At 44.3% G+C, this 17,823-nt stretch overlaps 1 protein-coding gene across 13 annotated transcripts in view; it reads right to left on the bottom strand.

Annotated features, from left to right (window-relative positions):
• The window catches only part of MLIP (muscular LMNA interacting protein), a 213,087-nt gene that overhangs the window by 104,686 nt on the left and 90,578 nt on the right, over window positions 1-17,823 (bottom strand). For all 13 annotated transcript variants that reach the window (XM_090033935.1, XM_090033944.1, XM_090033925.1 and 10 more), the window contains 2 exons: window positions 2,714-2,872; window positions 66-428 (listed from right to left, as the gene is read on the bottom strand). In XM_090033935.1, the coding sequence (XP_089890061.1) occupies window positions 66-428; window positions 2,714-2,872 (522 nt within the window). The remainder of the gene's footprint in view (window positions 1-65; window positions 429-2,713; window positions 2,873-17,823) is intronic.

The raw sequence follows: 17,823 nt of genomic DNA, 5'->3' as shown, positions 1-17,823 counted from the left end.
CTTTGCCAAGTAAAATTTGACATGCAGAGCCAAAAACAAGCACCAGAGTTAAAAGAGCAATGTACCTGAGCAGTAGAACTGTGAGAAAGCGCTGCACCTTGTGACCGTGGAGCATTCATGTCACTAAAAGGTTTGTTCGATGCAGTAGGATCAAGAGATGTGTTGGAGGACTGGAATATTGTATGCCCATAGCTCCCTACAGAAGGTGGTTGAACTTTGTTTCTGGCAATAGTTTCTTCATCTTCTTCACCAGAGTCCGTAATAAAGATAAATTCAGCCTTAAAAAGGTCGTTCTCCTGCATTTTTCTTTTGCCTGTGTTATGCTCTTGGGGCTGGAAAATCTTTTGGGTGCTCTCTGGGTGAAAGGTAGATTTACTGTCCTGCTGGAATTGATTTTTGAAGGCCAGGTCACCAGAAGGTATGTGAGACTGCAAAAGAGGCTAAGATTAATTTAAATCCATTGCGGTTATTTGTTCTCCACAAAAACATAAGAAATGTTTAGTTTGCAGTCTGGGTTAGCACTATGCTACCAACAGTTGAAAAAATAAGTTAAAAACTCCCAACCCATGTTGTGAGGGAGTGGCAGGTTAGCAGAAACTGGCTGTTCTACTGCCCAGCTTCCCACTCCCAGCATCCTCCCTCCCACCAATACACTGGCTGATACACAATGTCTGTTTCAAAGGGAGACACGCATTGCATTTTTCCATGTAATGCAAAGCAGAAGACTCAACTGAATATGATAAATAGGACTTGATGTTTGGAATAACACTGGAATTGGAAAGAGGGAGGGCGGTGTCAAGCAGAATGAGCTGTAGGGCCAGGCTAAACCAGCCATGATAGGGCAGGAATCCTGACTGTAGAGATTCACAAGAGCAGACAATACCCATCACAACTGTCTGACAGAGAAATCTGGGGCAAAACCAATATGTGGTAACAAAGGACCTCAATCCAGGGCATTCTCTGAAGAGGAAACAAAAGGAACTGAGGTTAGAGAGATTTACTGTACGTTTGAGTGCTATCCTTCTAGAACAAAGCCTAATTGTTCTTTTTTATGTTCCGCATTTTTCAGTTTCCAATATTTAACCCCTCAAGTGCCCTGCAGTTGTGAGCCCATATATTGTCCAGTTGCCCAATAACTGAAATTACTAATATATTTTGTTTTCCTAGAAGGAGAGACAAGACAAAAGAACAGATTTACCAGGTGCTGTACAATAAATGCTGTGTAAGGGCCAGCCATGAAAACAGATCATCACTGACTGCAATTGAAATTACTGGCACTTAGCTCTTTTAAAAATAAAACCATCTATTTCGATAGCTAAATATTGATTTGGATGCCTCCTTTCAAAAATCTTGTCCAGGTTCTATACAGTTTGGAAAAGAGAACAAAGGATAGCATGAAGATGTTAACCTTGCACCATGCATCTAATGAATGTTGTCCGCATGCTGGAACAAGACAGAAACATCAGGGAATCCTGTCCTGACTTAATAAGAATAGTACTAATAGTAAATAAGTACTAATAAGGCCAAAGAGTGGAACATGGAGTTAAGTGACTATATTGCATTCTGAGTAATGTATTAAAAGTCATTTCTTCTCAGACGTGCTCCTTATGTGCCTATATTCAACCTATTTTTAGTATCACACTGTTTAATTAAAAAAATGTTCAAGGCATTTGAGACTTCCTTCCCTTCAGTTCAGATGATTATGTCTAGGACAGGACATAATTTCCATCCCTGTATGGCTCTGCCTATTTACATGGGAATATAATAAAACTGCAGCCCCATCTATATGCCATGCAAGGGCCTCCAGGTGCAAGATCAAGTGGGCATTATGAAAATGAATTAGTCATTATTATGTTATTATAAAATAACATAAAATAAAACTAAAAGAGAAGCGGGGAGGAAAAGAAAAATATTTCTCCATGTAGTGTATTATCAGCTTGTAGAATTCACTTTCACAGGAATCACTGAGGCAAATGTCACCATATGATCATGAAAAACATTTGTTCTTCCAAAAATTACATAGGATATTGGTTTGCGAGCAACTGAAGTAAAAAAGAAACGTCCTCCTTTTTTAACTGATTTTTAATTGCAGTGCAAAAATCAGAAATGCATCTCTATCAATTACATATACATCAATTTGTCCTCAGATTCATAGTAATTGCTCTTGTGTTTAAAAGATTACCCAGTTAGCAAAAGATACCTGCTTCCAGTGGCATCCCGATTTTAAGGAATGAGTTTCTTTCACAAAGTCATGAAAGCTTTCAAAACAGAGAAAACTTAAGTTGACCAAAATTGGACTAATTATGCATGTTGGCACCTTTATTTGAAGTATGAAATACTGGTCATCGGCAGGACTCTGTGACCAACTACTGATGGATTTCAGTGTGAGAATTCTACTCATCCCCCCTGTGGAAGTCAGGACGGGTTTTTCCCTCATGTGCCAAGGTCATAGTATTACATAATTGGCAGAGCCCATTACACAGACTGGGTAGGGTTTGTTTCGTGTACGAACTCTAGCAGAAACAGACTAATCAATTGCTCATTTCATTGTCTCCTCTGATTCTATCTATACAGTGTGATGGGTTCAATGGTGGTCCTGGAATTCACAATCAATTACCAAGAGCAAGGAGACTGAGGAAGATGAACAAGAGGGGTCCAGGAGGAATTTCTCCAGGACTTCTAATTATCAACGTAAGTAAATATGAAATCATACCTTATTTATAATTTCTTGTCTGGTGTCAGCATTTGGCTCTTCTGAAATTTTCACAAGGAATTTGGAGGCATCTACAACTTCAAAGTGAGATGGAAGCTGTCCAACATATGGAACAAATGTGAAGGTCAAGGGTTTGCTTCCAGATTCACCAGAAGGGACCTACAAGATACATAATGAATTCACCTTTTAATTTGCATGGAGATTAGCTCTGCAAAAGAAGAAAACATCTGTTAAATTTTTAGGAGTTACCCAACATAACATCCTCAACCTTTTAGATTTCTTCAGTAGTTATATTGATCACAGAAAGTTGTAGACTAGCAAGATATATTCTCTATAGAAACAGAGAAATTAAGCCATTTTTTTGTAAGAGAAGCATTACGTCCTGAACATCACTTAGCACCACCCTATTAATTGCAGTAGACTTGCAGAATGTGTGTCAAGGGAATACTTGGCCTCCAGTTTGATGTTTATGCCAGAAAGAGATGAATTCTGCTCAGTCAGTGTGCATATATAGCAGCGTGACATGGAATTCATATCAACATTTCTGAAAGCAAAATATGGCTCTAAAGCCTTATGTGGAGTTGCAAATGAGTAGCCTGAAAACTGAAAAAGCTGTTGTAGAAAGAAGAAGCTTTCAAATTTAGCAAATGAAAAAGGGACTGTGTATATGAAATATGCTTAAATGGAACCACAGTCACTTCTCACTTCTTTGTCATAATGCAGTTTGCTTTAAGTGTACATTGAACTGTACAAACATTTCATCTGTGAAAAATAATTCATGGAACAGAAGAAAACCAAACACTGCAATTTTTTGCCATGGTGAAAGGTTCTACAAATTACACACTTCCCAGAGTAACTACTGATGCAGAGCCAACATCAATGCTTCAAGGAGATAGTCCAGGATTGCAGTATACTCCATTCCCTTCCCTTCCTTACAGGCCCTTCAGTTTTATAGGCAAATTGTATGTCTGTAGCGGGGGAGACACAGAAGCAAGGAATGGCTCACCTCACCCCACTGAAAATTCTGTTTAGGGTACCATGCATATGGATTGTGCAGGAACAACATAGAACAAGATCAAGAGAGGGTGAGCAGTGTGCATTTGACTCCCCAGCACATAACAGAAACTCCATCTGAAAAGTTAAACAGTGGGAAGCCTTTTCATTGCCCTCTCCATCTACTGAAATCCTCCTTCATTGGGACATATCCTAGCAAAAGGAGCCCTTCTAATGGAGCTGTCCTATCAGAAATGTGGATATAGTGTTGCAAAGAGGTCTCTCAGGGTAGGTGTTGACTAACAGAACCCCAGAGAAGGTCATAACACCATGGATCTCCCTAGATCAAGACCCACTAATTTTGATCTATTGGTGACAATGGTTCAAAACTCATCCTTTTGAGACAAGACTAAGGAATTTATGTTTGCCTAACTTCAGGCAAACTACTAATCCAGCTCTTGGACTGAACCATAACAAAATAATTGAACTCTATTGCTTTTAATTTTTCCCCTGCTCATTTATTTACATTCAAACAGAAATTTGAGCATGACAGCTGTAGTTATGCTCCGTTGTAATTTGCATATGTTAGCAAGTAGCAATTTTAGAACATAAAGAAATACATTTATGTGACTCATGGAAGCAAGGCTAGGTCTGCAAAGCTTCTAGAATATTAAAAATGATAACCAGGGATTTTCAAATTAAAAAAAAAGATGCTGGTTTTCATTGGAAGCATTCAAATGAACCATAGGAAGTCTTGCAGTTTTGTTTCCCAGTAGGATAACCTACTGGTAGAGCAGTGTACAAATATTTGAGGGGTTGGGCAGATGCCATGCAGACAACCTGCACTGCTGATGGCCCACAGCCAGGCCCCCTGGGGAAGTCCTGCTCACAGTCCCCTCTTCCTCTTTCCCTATGGTAAGGCTTTGAGAAAGGATATTTTGTTAGTTATAGGCATATGAATTTCTGTTCCTGTACCCTGCAGTAAATCCCAACCCCTTTCACACAAGGCAATGGAACTTGGAGCTACACCTGCGCCCCCTTGACTTCCTGCACCCATCTTGCTGGATACTTAAGGAGATCTGGCATGCCCATCTTGCAGTGATACAACTTATGCCTATAGTAGCACACAGCCTCCTGTGCTGGGCTCTGGAACATGCACTCCCAGGTAAGACCACTTACCAGCACTTATGGCCACCAGGCCTCAAGGATCCAGTTGATGACTTCCATGTGGCTGTGGAAAACAAGGCACTACTGGATACTGTGCACTCTGGGGTGCTCTGGGAGGACCTCCAGACTGTCAACTGGCACTTCAGGACCCAGGGAATGAACAATGATTGGAGGGAGCATATCATCTTGGGGAACCTGGGACACCTAGCAGGGGCTGCAGAACTTCTGCATGTGGTGGACCACCTTCATGGAGATCATCTCTGAGTTGACCCCATACACTGAGCAACAGGATATCATGCATAAAGCCTCCTCTGACTCCAGCAAAACACATAGCCAGTCACTATCTGGAAACTCACAACTCACTGCAGCCTCTACTCCAGTTCAGTGTGCAGAAATCCATGACCAAAGTGGCAGTCCTGGAGGTCTGCTTGATAATGCAGGATGTGCTAGCAGACTGTCATCTGCCTCAGCAACCTGTAGGACCAATTTCTGCTGGATGGGCTCCCCAACTGCATCTGAGCTATGGGTGCCTCAAGGCTTCATCAGCCACAAAGTCTTCTTCTTCACCATGCTGCAGGGTATTGTGAACCACCACTGGTTTGGGAACATCACTGTCTATACTAGGACCAGGAAGAGTGGTGGGTAGTCTCTGGGTCTGCAGCAGGGGCCATGGAACAAACTTGCCCTGACATGGGAAATGGTGTCTCTCTGCACATGGCATCCCTCAGATTCTCAGGGGTGGAGGTCTATGGGGGAGTAGGTGCATGTTTTGAGGCTATCAGCAATGTAGATGGCACTGGGGTCTGCATGTTGACCACGAAACTGTCAGAGTTCTGCACCATGACCTGCCCCTCAATGCTCATAAAAGAACAGATTGAGAGATGTCAAAATTGGTTCTATCTCCAGCTTTAGGGTAATTTCTGTCACCTGCTACCCCATCTTCATTTCAGTGGCAAAGGTATATACAATGTTGATACTACGTTGATGCACAGTCCCAGTCATGGCCCTGCACTCTCATTTCCATGGCATTCCACAGATTACTTTGTTCCAGTGGCTCTTGCAGAAATCCTCTTGATTTTTCTCATCACCCCCCCAGGGCAAGGAAGTCCCTGACCTCTGCCTGGTTCCAGTTACTGGTAGGGGGCAGGCCCTGCCATACTGCATGGTTGTCGCTGGGTGGGTGTGGATGTCACTGCATATTAGGGCTGTGCGAAGCTTCGGTTCCTGATTTGATTTGGCAGAGATTTGGCCTGATTTGGTAGCTGAATCTCCAAATCTGAATTGAATCAAAGGACCCTTTAATCTCTCCAGATCAAATCAGAACCATCCAAATCAATTCAGAGAGATTTGGCGATTTGAATAGACACAGCTTTAAATGTTTTTTCTACATACCTCTAGGTAGCAGATGGTTCGTGAATGCTGAGAGGCTAGGGTACATGGAGTGTCCCACAGAAGTGCTGGGGCCTCCCCAGCATGCTCAGCAGCAGACCTGGAAGTAAACCAGAAGCACATCCAAGCCACTTGTGGGTCCACTGGAGAGCACACGGGGGGCCCTCCCCATGCCCCCCTGACTCAGCAACTGGTGCCTTCTGTGTCTGGGGGGGCACCCAGGGTCCCCCCATGGCCAACTGCTGAGCCAGGGAGATGCAGAGGGGGGCCCCCAGCATGCTCCCAGGTGGACCTGGAGGTAGACCAGAAGTACTTCCAGTCCATTTCTGGGTTTGCTGCTGAGCATGTGAGGGGCCCCCAGGCTTCTGTGGGATGGTCAATTTACCCCAGCATCACAGCATTCATGAGCCATGCCTGGTATCTCAAAGTATGTAAAAAAAACAAACAAACAAACATTTAAAGCTGTGTCTATGCCTGAATCCCTGATTCTCTGAATTAGCATCGAATCTTCAGATTCAAATTCAGCCAAAGCAAATCAAGGACAGTGATCTGAATCAACGAATCGAAACACTGTCCCTGATTTGGGCTGAATCTGAATCCATATCAAATAAGGCCCATTTCACACACCCTTACTGCATATGTATGAGTCCAGGCCAGGAGCAGGCAATTATTTGGGCAGAGGGCCACTTACTGAGTTTTGGCAAGCCATCGAAAGCTGCATGACAGGCAGCCCAGGGAAGATTAATATTAATTTTCTAAACTTTTTAGGGGCCCTGCAGGCTAGACAGAATGGCTTAGCAGGGCTCATCCAGCCCATGGGTCACATTTTGCACACCCCTGGTCTAAGCACAAGGGCCTCTTTCTCTCCAAGTAGGTCTAGATCTGATCAGGTTTGTCCTCCACTCTGTAATGACCCAAGCCAGTGTCTGCTTCCTGCTGACCCGAAGCGGCCTGGCCCTGCCCACCCAAGCCATGAGCCCAACTCTTTGCTGACCCAAACCAACCTGTCCCTGCACTCCCTGAACCTGAAATGCCAGAACTGGTTCATGTCCAGTGGTGGTGGGGCCAAACTGGGCTCAATTCTCTTTGTGTCAGCTACAGTAATGGGGGCATGTGAATGTGGGTGTGGGTGTGGGTGTAGGTCTGGGTCTGGGTCTGTGTCTTGGAGGCCTGGGTCATATGGAGGGGACACAGCTGCCTCAGCACCCTGTGCTTCCCGGCAGCCCTTGGGCATAGTGCTGGGCTGGTGAAAGAGGCTGGCTTTTCTTAGTCCTAAGGCTGTAAAGGGGAGGGGTTTGCTCTGTGCTCAGCTAGAGCACTGGAGTCCATCCTGAGTCACAGACTGTCTCCCTGGACGGTCGGAGGAGGTGTGGACAATGCATGGTGAGATGCTGGAGGGCTACAGACTATACCAAACTGAGGCAGATGATTGATACAAATGTAGCCCATCAAAATTTGCTTTGCAGTTTAGGATAAGACCTCTAGTCTACAAAACACAATCAGAACAATTATGTATTTGGCCAGCTCTAATTCCAAGAGTAATGTCTTAAGTAAAAATGCTGAATACAGAGATGTCTGCAAAAAATATAACTTCACAAGTCACACTTGCCCTTTTATAGATGTCTTACTACATACTATAAATTTTCTTCTTGCTTTCAGATACAGGTTACAAAGGGGCAAAGAAATAAATGGATTCATTGCCACTTGATAGCAACCAGTATAGCTGCCTGTAGCCAGGCTAAAATCTTCCACAAAGGTGGTGAAATAATGTACACTGGGAGTTCTTGGTGGTATTTTTGCTTCAAGGAGTTACAGTGTGTCCTGGAATTTACAGTACAGCTCACCTTTCTTTACATAATGCATGTAACTTAAATAGCACAATCTGGCCCTTGCTTTTCATGGATCAGAGCTGTAATTATTAAAGCCAAATGGGTTCTTCTGTAATTTCTTCCCACAAACTGATAAATATTCAAATTATTCTATTAACTAGTCATGTGCATAAATTTGGGTGTGGCCTTGTTTTTTCACAGGATCAGATTGCTAGAATACAGCCTTTTTGGTAAACTCCATGCTGAGGTTTTTTGATGGCACTTTTTTAGAATGAGTGCTACTTCTGAAAACTGTATTTCTTTCGCTCTTTTGTGTTTTACAATAACCCTGAATAATTTTTCAAGAGATGATAAATGTGTAAAAATGATTTATAGAAACTTACAAGAAAACTTTTCACACCCTGGGACATTCCTGAGCAAATATTTATGATCTTATCTACAATTACCTACACTCAAAGGCATCCGTCAGATTAGATTGCTGTTGAGTGAGCTTTTAAAGTTGACATCATCCATCACAGTCTTATAAAAAACCAGAATCTGAACTGAAACCTCATGTGACCAGCATTTTAACTATCCTTTTAAAGCAAATATTGATCTGTGATGGTACTTTCAAATTCCCACCCAAGTTAAAAATAAAGATACCATAATACCCTTGCTAGCCAACACTTTTTTGCTAACAATTTTGTTTCCTATCTGCCCACTTATACTCAAACTTATTTGACACTTGACATCAAATCTTATGATCAGATGTGGAGGTAATGGACCAATACTGAATAAAGATATTATTAGGTAGCTTTCAGTCCTTTCCTTTACCATTGTGTTATTCTGTTGGAAGATGCTATTACATCATACCTATGTTAAAGACACACCCCCTCCCAATCTATTTCACCTTTATTAAAGATTATAGAAAGGAAAACTACAATTAGAATTTTTTCCTGTATTTAAAAAAATCAGATTGCCATATATTTCACAGGATAGAATAAAAATTCATCTACTCAAAGAACCGTGCTTGCCACATCCTATTGATACATTCAACTAACAGCAGCATATAAAAACCAATCATGAAAACCAGACTAAGTAATACTAGCAGCAGGACTACAAGAACTGTAATAAAATTAGTTAAACCAATCAAAAGTGACCAAAAAAAATGAGCTTGACATCAAGTATTTGATAAGAAACAGAGCTATGGGACTCCATAGCCTGGAAAAGCACAGGCTCTGGGGTGAACCTATAAGTTTATCAAGGGTGCTCACCAGGATCTCAGGGAACGTCTGTTCACCAGAGCACCCCAAGGGATGACAAGATCGAATGGTCACAAATTCCTCTGTGACCAATGCAGGCTGGACATAAGGAATAACTTCTTTACTATCCAAGCCCCCAAGGTTTGGAATAGAGTGCTGCCAGAGGCAGTTCAGGCACCTACTTTCAATGCCTTCAAGAGACATTTGGATGTCTATCTTGCTGGGATCCTATGATCCCTGCTGACTTTCTGCCCTTTGGGCAGCGGGCTGGACTTGATTTCATAGATTTCATAGATTTCGTAGACATTAGGGCTGGAAGGGACCTCAGAAGATCATCAAGTCCAGCCCCTCACCCAAAGGGCAGGAAGTCAGCTGGGGTCATAGGATCCCAGCAAGATAAGCATCCAATTTACTCTTGAAGGTGTTCAATGTAGGTGCTTGAACCACCTCCAGTGGCAGACTGTTCCAGACCCTGGGGGCTCAGACAGAAAAGAAATTCTTCCTTATGTCCAGCCTTGTAGTAGTTTATGACTGTTCGACCTCGTCATCCCTTGGGGGCGCTCTGGTGAACAAACATTCCCCCAGATACTGGTGGTCACCCCTGATAAAGTTATAGGTGACCATCAGATCACCCCTGAGCCTGCGCTTTTCCAGGCTAAAGAGCCCCATGGCTCTCAGCCTGTTGTCATAAGGTCTGTTTTCCTGACCTCTGATCATGCAGGTGGCTCTTCTCTGGACTCTCTCAAGCTTCTCCACATCCTTTTTGAATTGTGGAGCCCAAAACTGGACACAGTACTCCAGCTGTGGCCTCACCAAGGCCAAGTACAAGGAGAGAATGACGTCCCAGGATTTGCTTGGGAAGCATCTATGGATGCAAGCCAGCATTTTGGTCGCTTTACTAGCCGCAGCATCACATTGGAGGCTCATGTTCATCTTGTGGTCAATGATGACCCCCAAGTCTGTTTCTTCCGTAGTGCTAGCTAGCATAGCACTGCTGAGCCTATAAGGACGCTGCAGGTTTTTCTTCCCAAGGTGGAGAACCTTGCATTTTTTGGTGTTAAGCACCATCAGGTTCTCATCCACCCATTTCCTGAGCCTGTCCAGGTCAGCCTGGATCACCCGCCTGTCTTCTGGTGTGGATGCTTTCCCCCAAAGTTTGGTGTCATCGGCGAACTTGGCCAGTCCACTCCTGACTCCAATGTCCACATCATTAATGAAGATGTTGAACAATATGGGTCCCAGGACAGAGCCTTGGGGGACCCCACTGGTCACAGGACACTATGATGATTGACTTATGTCAATTACCACCTTCTGGGTCTGACCACAGAGCCAATTTCCCAGCCAGTGGATTGTGGTGGATCCAAGGCCACAATTGGCCAGTTTCGCCAAGAGGTGATCATGGGATACCAGATCAAAGGCTTTTTTGAAGTCAAGATATATGACATCAATCTCTTCTCCCTTGTCCAAGTGATAGGTCACCTGGTCATAGAAGGAAATGAGACTGACCACGCAAGACCTACCCGCAACAAACCCGTGCTGGCTATCCCGTAGGATAGTGGTGTCAGCCAGTCCATTAAGGATGGCCTCTTTAATAAACTTTTCTAAGATCTTCCCCGGACTAGAAGTCAAGCTGATGGGCCTATAGTTAGCCGGATCCACTTTCCTCCCTTTCTTAAAGATAGGCACCGCATTGGCCTTCTTCCAGTGTTCAGGCACCACACCAGAGCACCAGGAGTTTTCAGAGATCTGTGCCAGAGGCTGGGCTATGATGCTCACAGCTCCTTGAGTACCCTGGGGTGTAGATTGTCAGGGCCAGTTGACTTGAAGGTATCCAGCCTCTCAAGGTGTTCCTTCATGAGGTCAGCATTAATGGAGGGCAGGGAGATCTCCCTCACCTGGACTGCCCTGTCCCATGGTGGGCATGGGCATCCCATGGGACTGCTGAAAGACTGACCAAAGTACCCATTTAATAGGTTGGCTTTTTCCTGGGCGTCAGTTGTCAGTTGCCCCATCTGGTTCAACAGGGGTCCAATGTTGCCCTTGCTTTTCCTCCAGCTCCCCACATATCTAAAAAAGGATTTTTTTATTGTCCTTGATGCTCGAAGCTGGTTGGAGTTCAGTTGCAGCCCTGGCTTTCCTGGTTTGCTCCCTGCGGGACCAGACCAGTGCAGAATAATCCTCCTTGGAGGTGAATCCAATCCTCAATCCTTTGTAGGCCTTTCTTTTTAGCCTTAGGAGGTCTGCTAGATCCCTGGAGAGCCGGGGGGCTGCTGTGCCTTCTTGCTGCCTTTCCTCCAAGATGGAATAGAATTAGCTTGTGCATTGAGGATCACTCCCTTAAGGAGCAACCACTCTTCTTGAACTCCCCTCTCTCTGGGGTTGTGGTTCCTTAGGGCCTCACTGACAAGCCTCCTGAGCTTGTCAAAGTCGGCTTTCCTGAAGTCAAGGACTTCCCTGTTGCTGACTGACTTGCCAGCTTTACAGAGGATGGTGAAGGTGATCAGCTTGTGGTTGCTGTCACCTAGCTTCCCATCGATCACTAGGTCGCTGATTAGGTCATCCCCAGTAGCCAGTACCAGGTCAACCAGCGCTTTACCTCTCATTGGCCCATAGACTTCTTGAGTCAGGTAGAGGTAATCCACGCATGAAAGGAAGCTTTGCAACTGCTCGGCTTTTACTGAGTGATCCTCCTATGAGATGTCCAGGTAATTGAAGTCACCCATGACAACCATGTGGCCTCAGCCAGTTCCTGGGTGAACTTCTGGTCAAGCTCTTCACTTTGGGTGGGAGGTCTGTAGTAGACTCCCACTGTTGTATCCCTGTGCCACATTCCCCATGGGACCAGAGGGTCTCCAGTCATCCACCCTGGTTGCCAATATCAGCTTGCAGGGATGCATAGCTTTCCTTAATAAAAAGAGCTACACCTCCGCCCCTTTTATCTACACAATCCCTCCTGTACAGGGTATAGTCATCTATACCCGTGGTCCAGTCATGGGTGGAGTCCCACCAGGTCTCTGTTATCCCTATGACATCATAATTATTTGCATTAAGCAGGAGGATGAGCTGGGGCAGGGGTGGGCAGGGGTGGGCTCCCTTAAATGCCTTGGCCTGCTGGCTTTGCAAGGGTTGCTCAATGGGCCAGCAGTAGCGGTATTCCCCCAGTCTCCCAGCAGGCTTAGTTTAAAGCCTGGTGGAGCAGGTCAGCCAGTCTGGCTAAGAAGAGCCTCCTCCTCAGGGGAGAGAGGTGGAGGCCATCTCTTCCCAACAGCTTGCTGCCTTTCTTGTCAAAGAGCAGGCTGTGGAGATGGAAGCCAAAGCCTTCCCTATGACACCAGCGCCACAGTCTTTGGTTAACTACGTGGATCCTCCTCTCCCTCCTCAGCCCATACCCCAAGACTGGGAGGATCAAAGAGAACACCACCTGTGCCCCCAGACCCTTTAGCCCTGCTCCCAAATCCCTGTAGCACCTCATGACCTGGCTGGGAGCTCTCTGAGCTGTGTCACTGGTGCCCACATGAATAAGGAGCCTGGGATAGTGGTTGGTGGCCTGGAGGAGCTTAGGGATCCTCTCTGCAATGTCCCAGATGCAGGCCCCAGGAAGCAGCAGACTACCTGGGCTAAGGAGTGGGGGGCGGCAGATTATACCCTCAGTCCCCCTCACGATGATCTTCTGAGGTCCCTTCTGGCCCTAATGTCTATGAAAATCTATGAAATCTATGAAGGTAGGAAAAATGAAGAATGGTTACAACCAAAAAAAATGGCTACATTTATTCTCTACAACTATTAATCGGGAAAATTCAAAATACTTCATGTCAACAAGACTGAAGTGCAGTCTGAAATTTCAGCAGGTGCTTTCCTGAATTAGGGTTCATATCATGAACTGATTCTTGAAAAGAAACTTTAAATCTTTTCCCTAAATTTATCTTATTTTTTAATGGCCATTCACAATCATTGGAACAAATATGAAAAATTAGTGGGAAAAAGTAGATACTACTTTTCAGAATACTGTGAGAAAAAAAAGGAAAGAATAGAAACTCACCAAAAAAACGTAAAGTTACAAGAATGGAAACAATTGCAATACATACAAAGAAATAAGACGCACTCAACTTTTAGATTACTCACATACATATATGTGCCCATTTCCTTTGCTGTACTTTCCTGGCATATATTCCTATTTCTTTGTTCAATAAAAGTGTATAGGATGGTAATTTAAATCTATATTTACATTAATTTTGTAAGGTCCCTAACATCTATGACTCTATGAATCTATGTAATATATAGTATAGAATATTTTTATTACCAGTTTCTCTGGATTCCAGAAGTATATTTGCTTCTCAGATTATAAATACCCACAAATTCACCTGAGCTGTATAGTAAATTCCAGGACACATTGTAATTCCTTGAAACAAAAATTAATTGAAAACTCACAGCAAATTGTTGTACCTTCAGAGCACACAAAAACAATAGAATGTATTCAGTGACTAGATTGTATCAATATACCTTAGACCATGCTTCAACCACTGGAACTGATGTTGTCAGACAGAAAATTTGTCCCATAATGACTATTCCAGATAGTGTTAATGAATTACTTTTGTGTTATCTCATCAGGTCTATTCTCAATGAATAAAAATGCATAGCTTTAAATGTGTCTTTTTGTGTGGTTTAGGTCTTTGAACAATATTTGTGTTTGATTTAGTTGGCACAGTCTTTCTATAAAATAATCACACTGGAAGGATGAAGGCTCTGGCTGACAGGTTGCTTAATAGTTCTGCAAGAAATGATTGCCAAGGCCTTCCTTTTATGTGAGCAGTTTGTAAACAGGTTTAATACATAGTTAACACTACACATTTGCCATTAGCCCAAGGAAAAGAAATGAATGTGTATTAATTATTATCTGTATTACCATGGTATCTAGGATTCCTAGTTATGGAACATAATGTTATTGTGCTGTCCTAATACAAAAAAAAGTAGAAATTAGAACTTCATTTTTCTCTCTCTCTCTTCCCCTACTTGTAAATTGTGAAAATTTGTGGTTAGGAATTAAAATGAAACCTAGTGTCAGAGATTAGTTCTTCTGGATTTCCCACATGACTGAAGGTTGTTAACATGAAATTGACTACTGTTGTTGAAATAATGACCTCTTCCAGCTATTTGCTAAAGTAATCGATTCCAGTAATAGCAGAATGGCAGCTTAGTGGTATTGTGTCAGAAAGTCTAAGTATTTTAATAGCAAGCATTTCCTCTTATGGTTTTTAAAAGGGGAAAAAGCAAATGCATATATCTAATATCACAGTAACAAATATGTTCATCTTTTCAGATTAATCTTATTATATAAAATGTCTGTTGACAGACATTGTCCATTGTTCTGAGTGCAAGTACATAATTCCTCATCCTTAAATATAGCTCTGCCATGCATAGTACATGCACATGTATAAAGAGTTACCTTTCTGAAATACACTTTCTAAAATTTGGCCAAACTCCATCTAGGCTACATAATGTGGGCATATCTCAGAAGGAACCATACCCAAGAATGAAATGTATATATTTCTGTAAACAAAGGACTACTTTTACCTGTTACTGCAAGTGCATTTATTCATTCATCATTTTCCAGATACTTAGCTTTTATTAGTTAAGCACATATAATTAAGCAATGTACAGCAATGTTTTCACAAGATACCATATTAAAGAAAATAAATTAGTTGGTCAATGTGCAGTGTGCGCTCTGATTTAGCTAAGAGTCTGTACAGCTAAAAATGACTGAAGTAGATAATCGGGTTAATTTAGGACTTGTCTATATTTTGTCAGTGACACACCAGAAAGCATGGGGCTGATCACGATCCACTTATCTACATCTGTTGATGTGCTCCAGAACTGGAAGTGCTCCAGTAAAACTGCTTTGGATGTGTACCAAGCATCCAGTCTCAAGCTGTCAGTCTCCCACAAACCTAGGTGGGAGCTCATATCCTATTTGCCCACACATTGTTATGCTGATGGTTATATGACCTGTCTGCAAGACAGATCCTAGATCATCTGTGGTGTCTTCAGCTGATGTCAGGCAAGACAAAGCGTGAGGAACTATGGAAAGAAACATTGCTAAAAGGGGAACACAGATTTTGTAAACTGATGACCTACAATTCCTTTGGCATTATGACACAACATCTCGTAATGCACCACTCAAATGTCCTGCAGTATATTGTACTAGAAAGTGACTTGGCCGTGTTAGACACAACCTCAAACCTGAGGCCTTGGCCTGCACAGTGCAGCCACTCACCCTGGCCTGTCTTCTCTCCATCTGACCATTCAAGTGGAGCAAGCCAGCCAGAAATCTTCATCCTTATCTAGCCATCCAGCTGCTCCCTGCCACCAGAGTGGGCCAAGGTCAGCTGACCGATCTCTGCTACTCATATAATCCAAAGAAGAGAGAGTGTCTGGGCAACAGAGTTCAACCTTTATGTAGATTGTCTTGCTGTTCCTTATGGCTTGCACCTCTATCTGCTCTTCACTTAATCTCTTGGCACCCAACTGGGCTCACTCTTTTACTCCTTGCTCTGCTTGAGGGAGCAGGGAGGTGTCTACAGGAAGCCTCACAAGGATGACCGGCCTGGCCTAATGGTGCTTGGACTGGGAGTTGTGTGCCATTGGGCTGGGTGGGAAGCCACACATAGAGGCACAGAGTCATGCACAATCAGGCTGGGTGGGCTTCTACTTGCCTCCATGTGCAGCTTCCCACTAGAGTGCTGAAAACACCATGAGGAAGCATGGAGCCTGCCCAGCCTGATGGCACATGCTTGCCGATCCATGTGCCATCAGGTTGGGCCGGCCACCTCTGTGCCTCCATGTGGGGCTTTCAGTACTCCAGAGGGGAGCCACTCATGGAGACACAGAGCCTACCCAGCCTGATGCAACATGGCTCCTGCCTGCAGTGCCATGATCTACATGGATTAGCATGACCCTCTGATCAATACCCCATGGTCCTTATCCATGTGTGAACAAATGATGTGGCCAGGAGCAGCCTGGACCGCGTCATGAGGGACTACAAGGCTCTGGGGCCCAAGCTCAAGGAGATGGGGGCACAGGTGTTTTTCACTTCTATTCTTCCAGTGAGCAGACATGGACAATGCCACAAGGCATGCATCCGTGAGGTCAACTAGAGGCTTTGGAGCTGGTGTTACCAGGCGGGCCTTGGGTTCTTGGACCATTTCTGCAGAGAGAACATGCTCAAACCAGCTGGGCTTCATTTCTCCCTGAAAGGTAAGGGTGTTTTTTCTTCCAGGCTGGCTGATCTCATACGGTGAGCTTTGAACTAGGTTTGCTGGGGGACAGGGATGCAGAGCAACATGAGGACACTTTGCAGTCAAGCAGGTGACACACGCAGGTAGTACCCAGGTAAGTGACAGGGCAGGCTTAGGAACAAGGGGAAGCACATGGACCCACAGGAGGCCTCAAATGCCTCTACACAAATGCTCAGAGCATGGGTACAGACCTACTGGGGCTCACAGAGACCTGGTGAGATTCTACCCATGACTGGGCAGTGGACATCAAGGGCTACAGGCTGTACGGATGAGACAGACCAGGGAAAAAAGGGATGGGGGGCATTGCGCTCTACGTCAAAGAGCAGTACACGCCCTCGATGATCAGGATGGAGTCAGAGGGGGGGCAAACTGAGGCACTCTGGGTAAGAATGCAAGAGGGTCATGGGGAAAGGGACTTGATAGTATGCGTCTACTACAGACCACCTCACCAAAGGAAATGAGCTGGACCTGGAATTCTTACGTCAGCTCAAGGAGGCTGTAAAGTCAAGGGATAAGGTTGTCATGGGTGACCTAAACAACCCAGACATCTGCTGGAAGGAGCAGTCAACCAAGTCTGACCACTCATGTAGGTTCCTAGCTGGTATATAGGACCTCCACCTAATCCAGGAGGTGCATAGTCCCACCAAAGGAAATGCCTTGATGGACTTGGTCCTTGCCACAGGTGATGACCTGGTGGGGGGTCTGAGGGTACTCGACCACCTGGGCAACAGTGATCGTTGCCTGCTGGAATTTACTATCCAGCACAAAGCGATGAAAGCAAGCAGTAAGGCAAAAATCCTTGGCTTCAGAAGGGCCGACTTCAAGGAGCTAAGATTAGTAGGATAGGCATTGGGGTCTTGGAACTTCAATGAGATGGGAGTCCAAGGTGGGTAGTTGTTCCTCAAGGAGATGATCCTCTGGGCTCAAAGGGAGTCAGTCCCAATGTGTTCAAGGGGGTTAGGAGTGCTAAAAAGCCCCCATGGCTCAGCAAAGGCATCCAGGAATCCCTGAGGGCAAAAAAGGAGGTGTACAAGAAGTGGATGCAAGGGGCTATCACCCAGGAGGATTACCCCTCCGTTGCTCATGACTGCAGGGAGGCTGTTAGGAAGGCCAAGGCAGAGATGGAGCTAGGGCTAGAGACTAGAATTAGGGATAACAAAAAGTCCTTTTTCAAATACACAGGGAGTAAGAAGAAGGCA

Source organism: Crocodylus siamensis, chromosome 1, assembly GCF_052110815.1.
Source record: "Crocodylus siamensis isolate JL-2025a chromosome 1, ASM5211081v1, whole genome shotgun sequence".
Classification (NCBI taxonomy): Eukaryota; Metazoa; Chordata; order Crocodylia; family Crocodylidae; genus Crocodylus; species Crocodylus siamensis.
The sequence above is the reverse complement of the archived record's forward strand: the minus strand, read 5'-3'. Positions and strand labels throughout refer to the sequence as shown.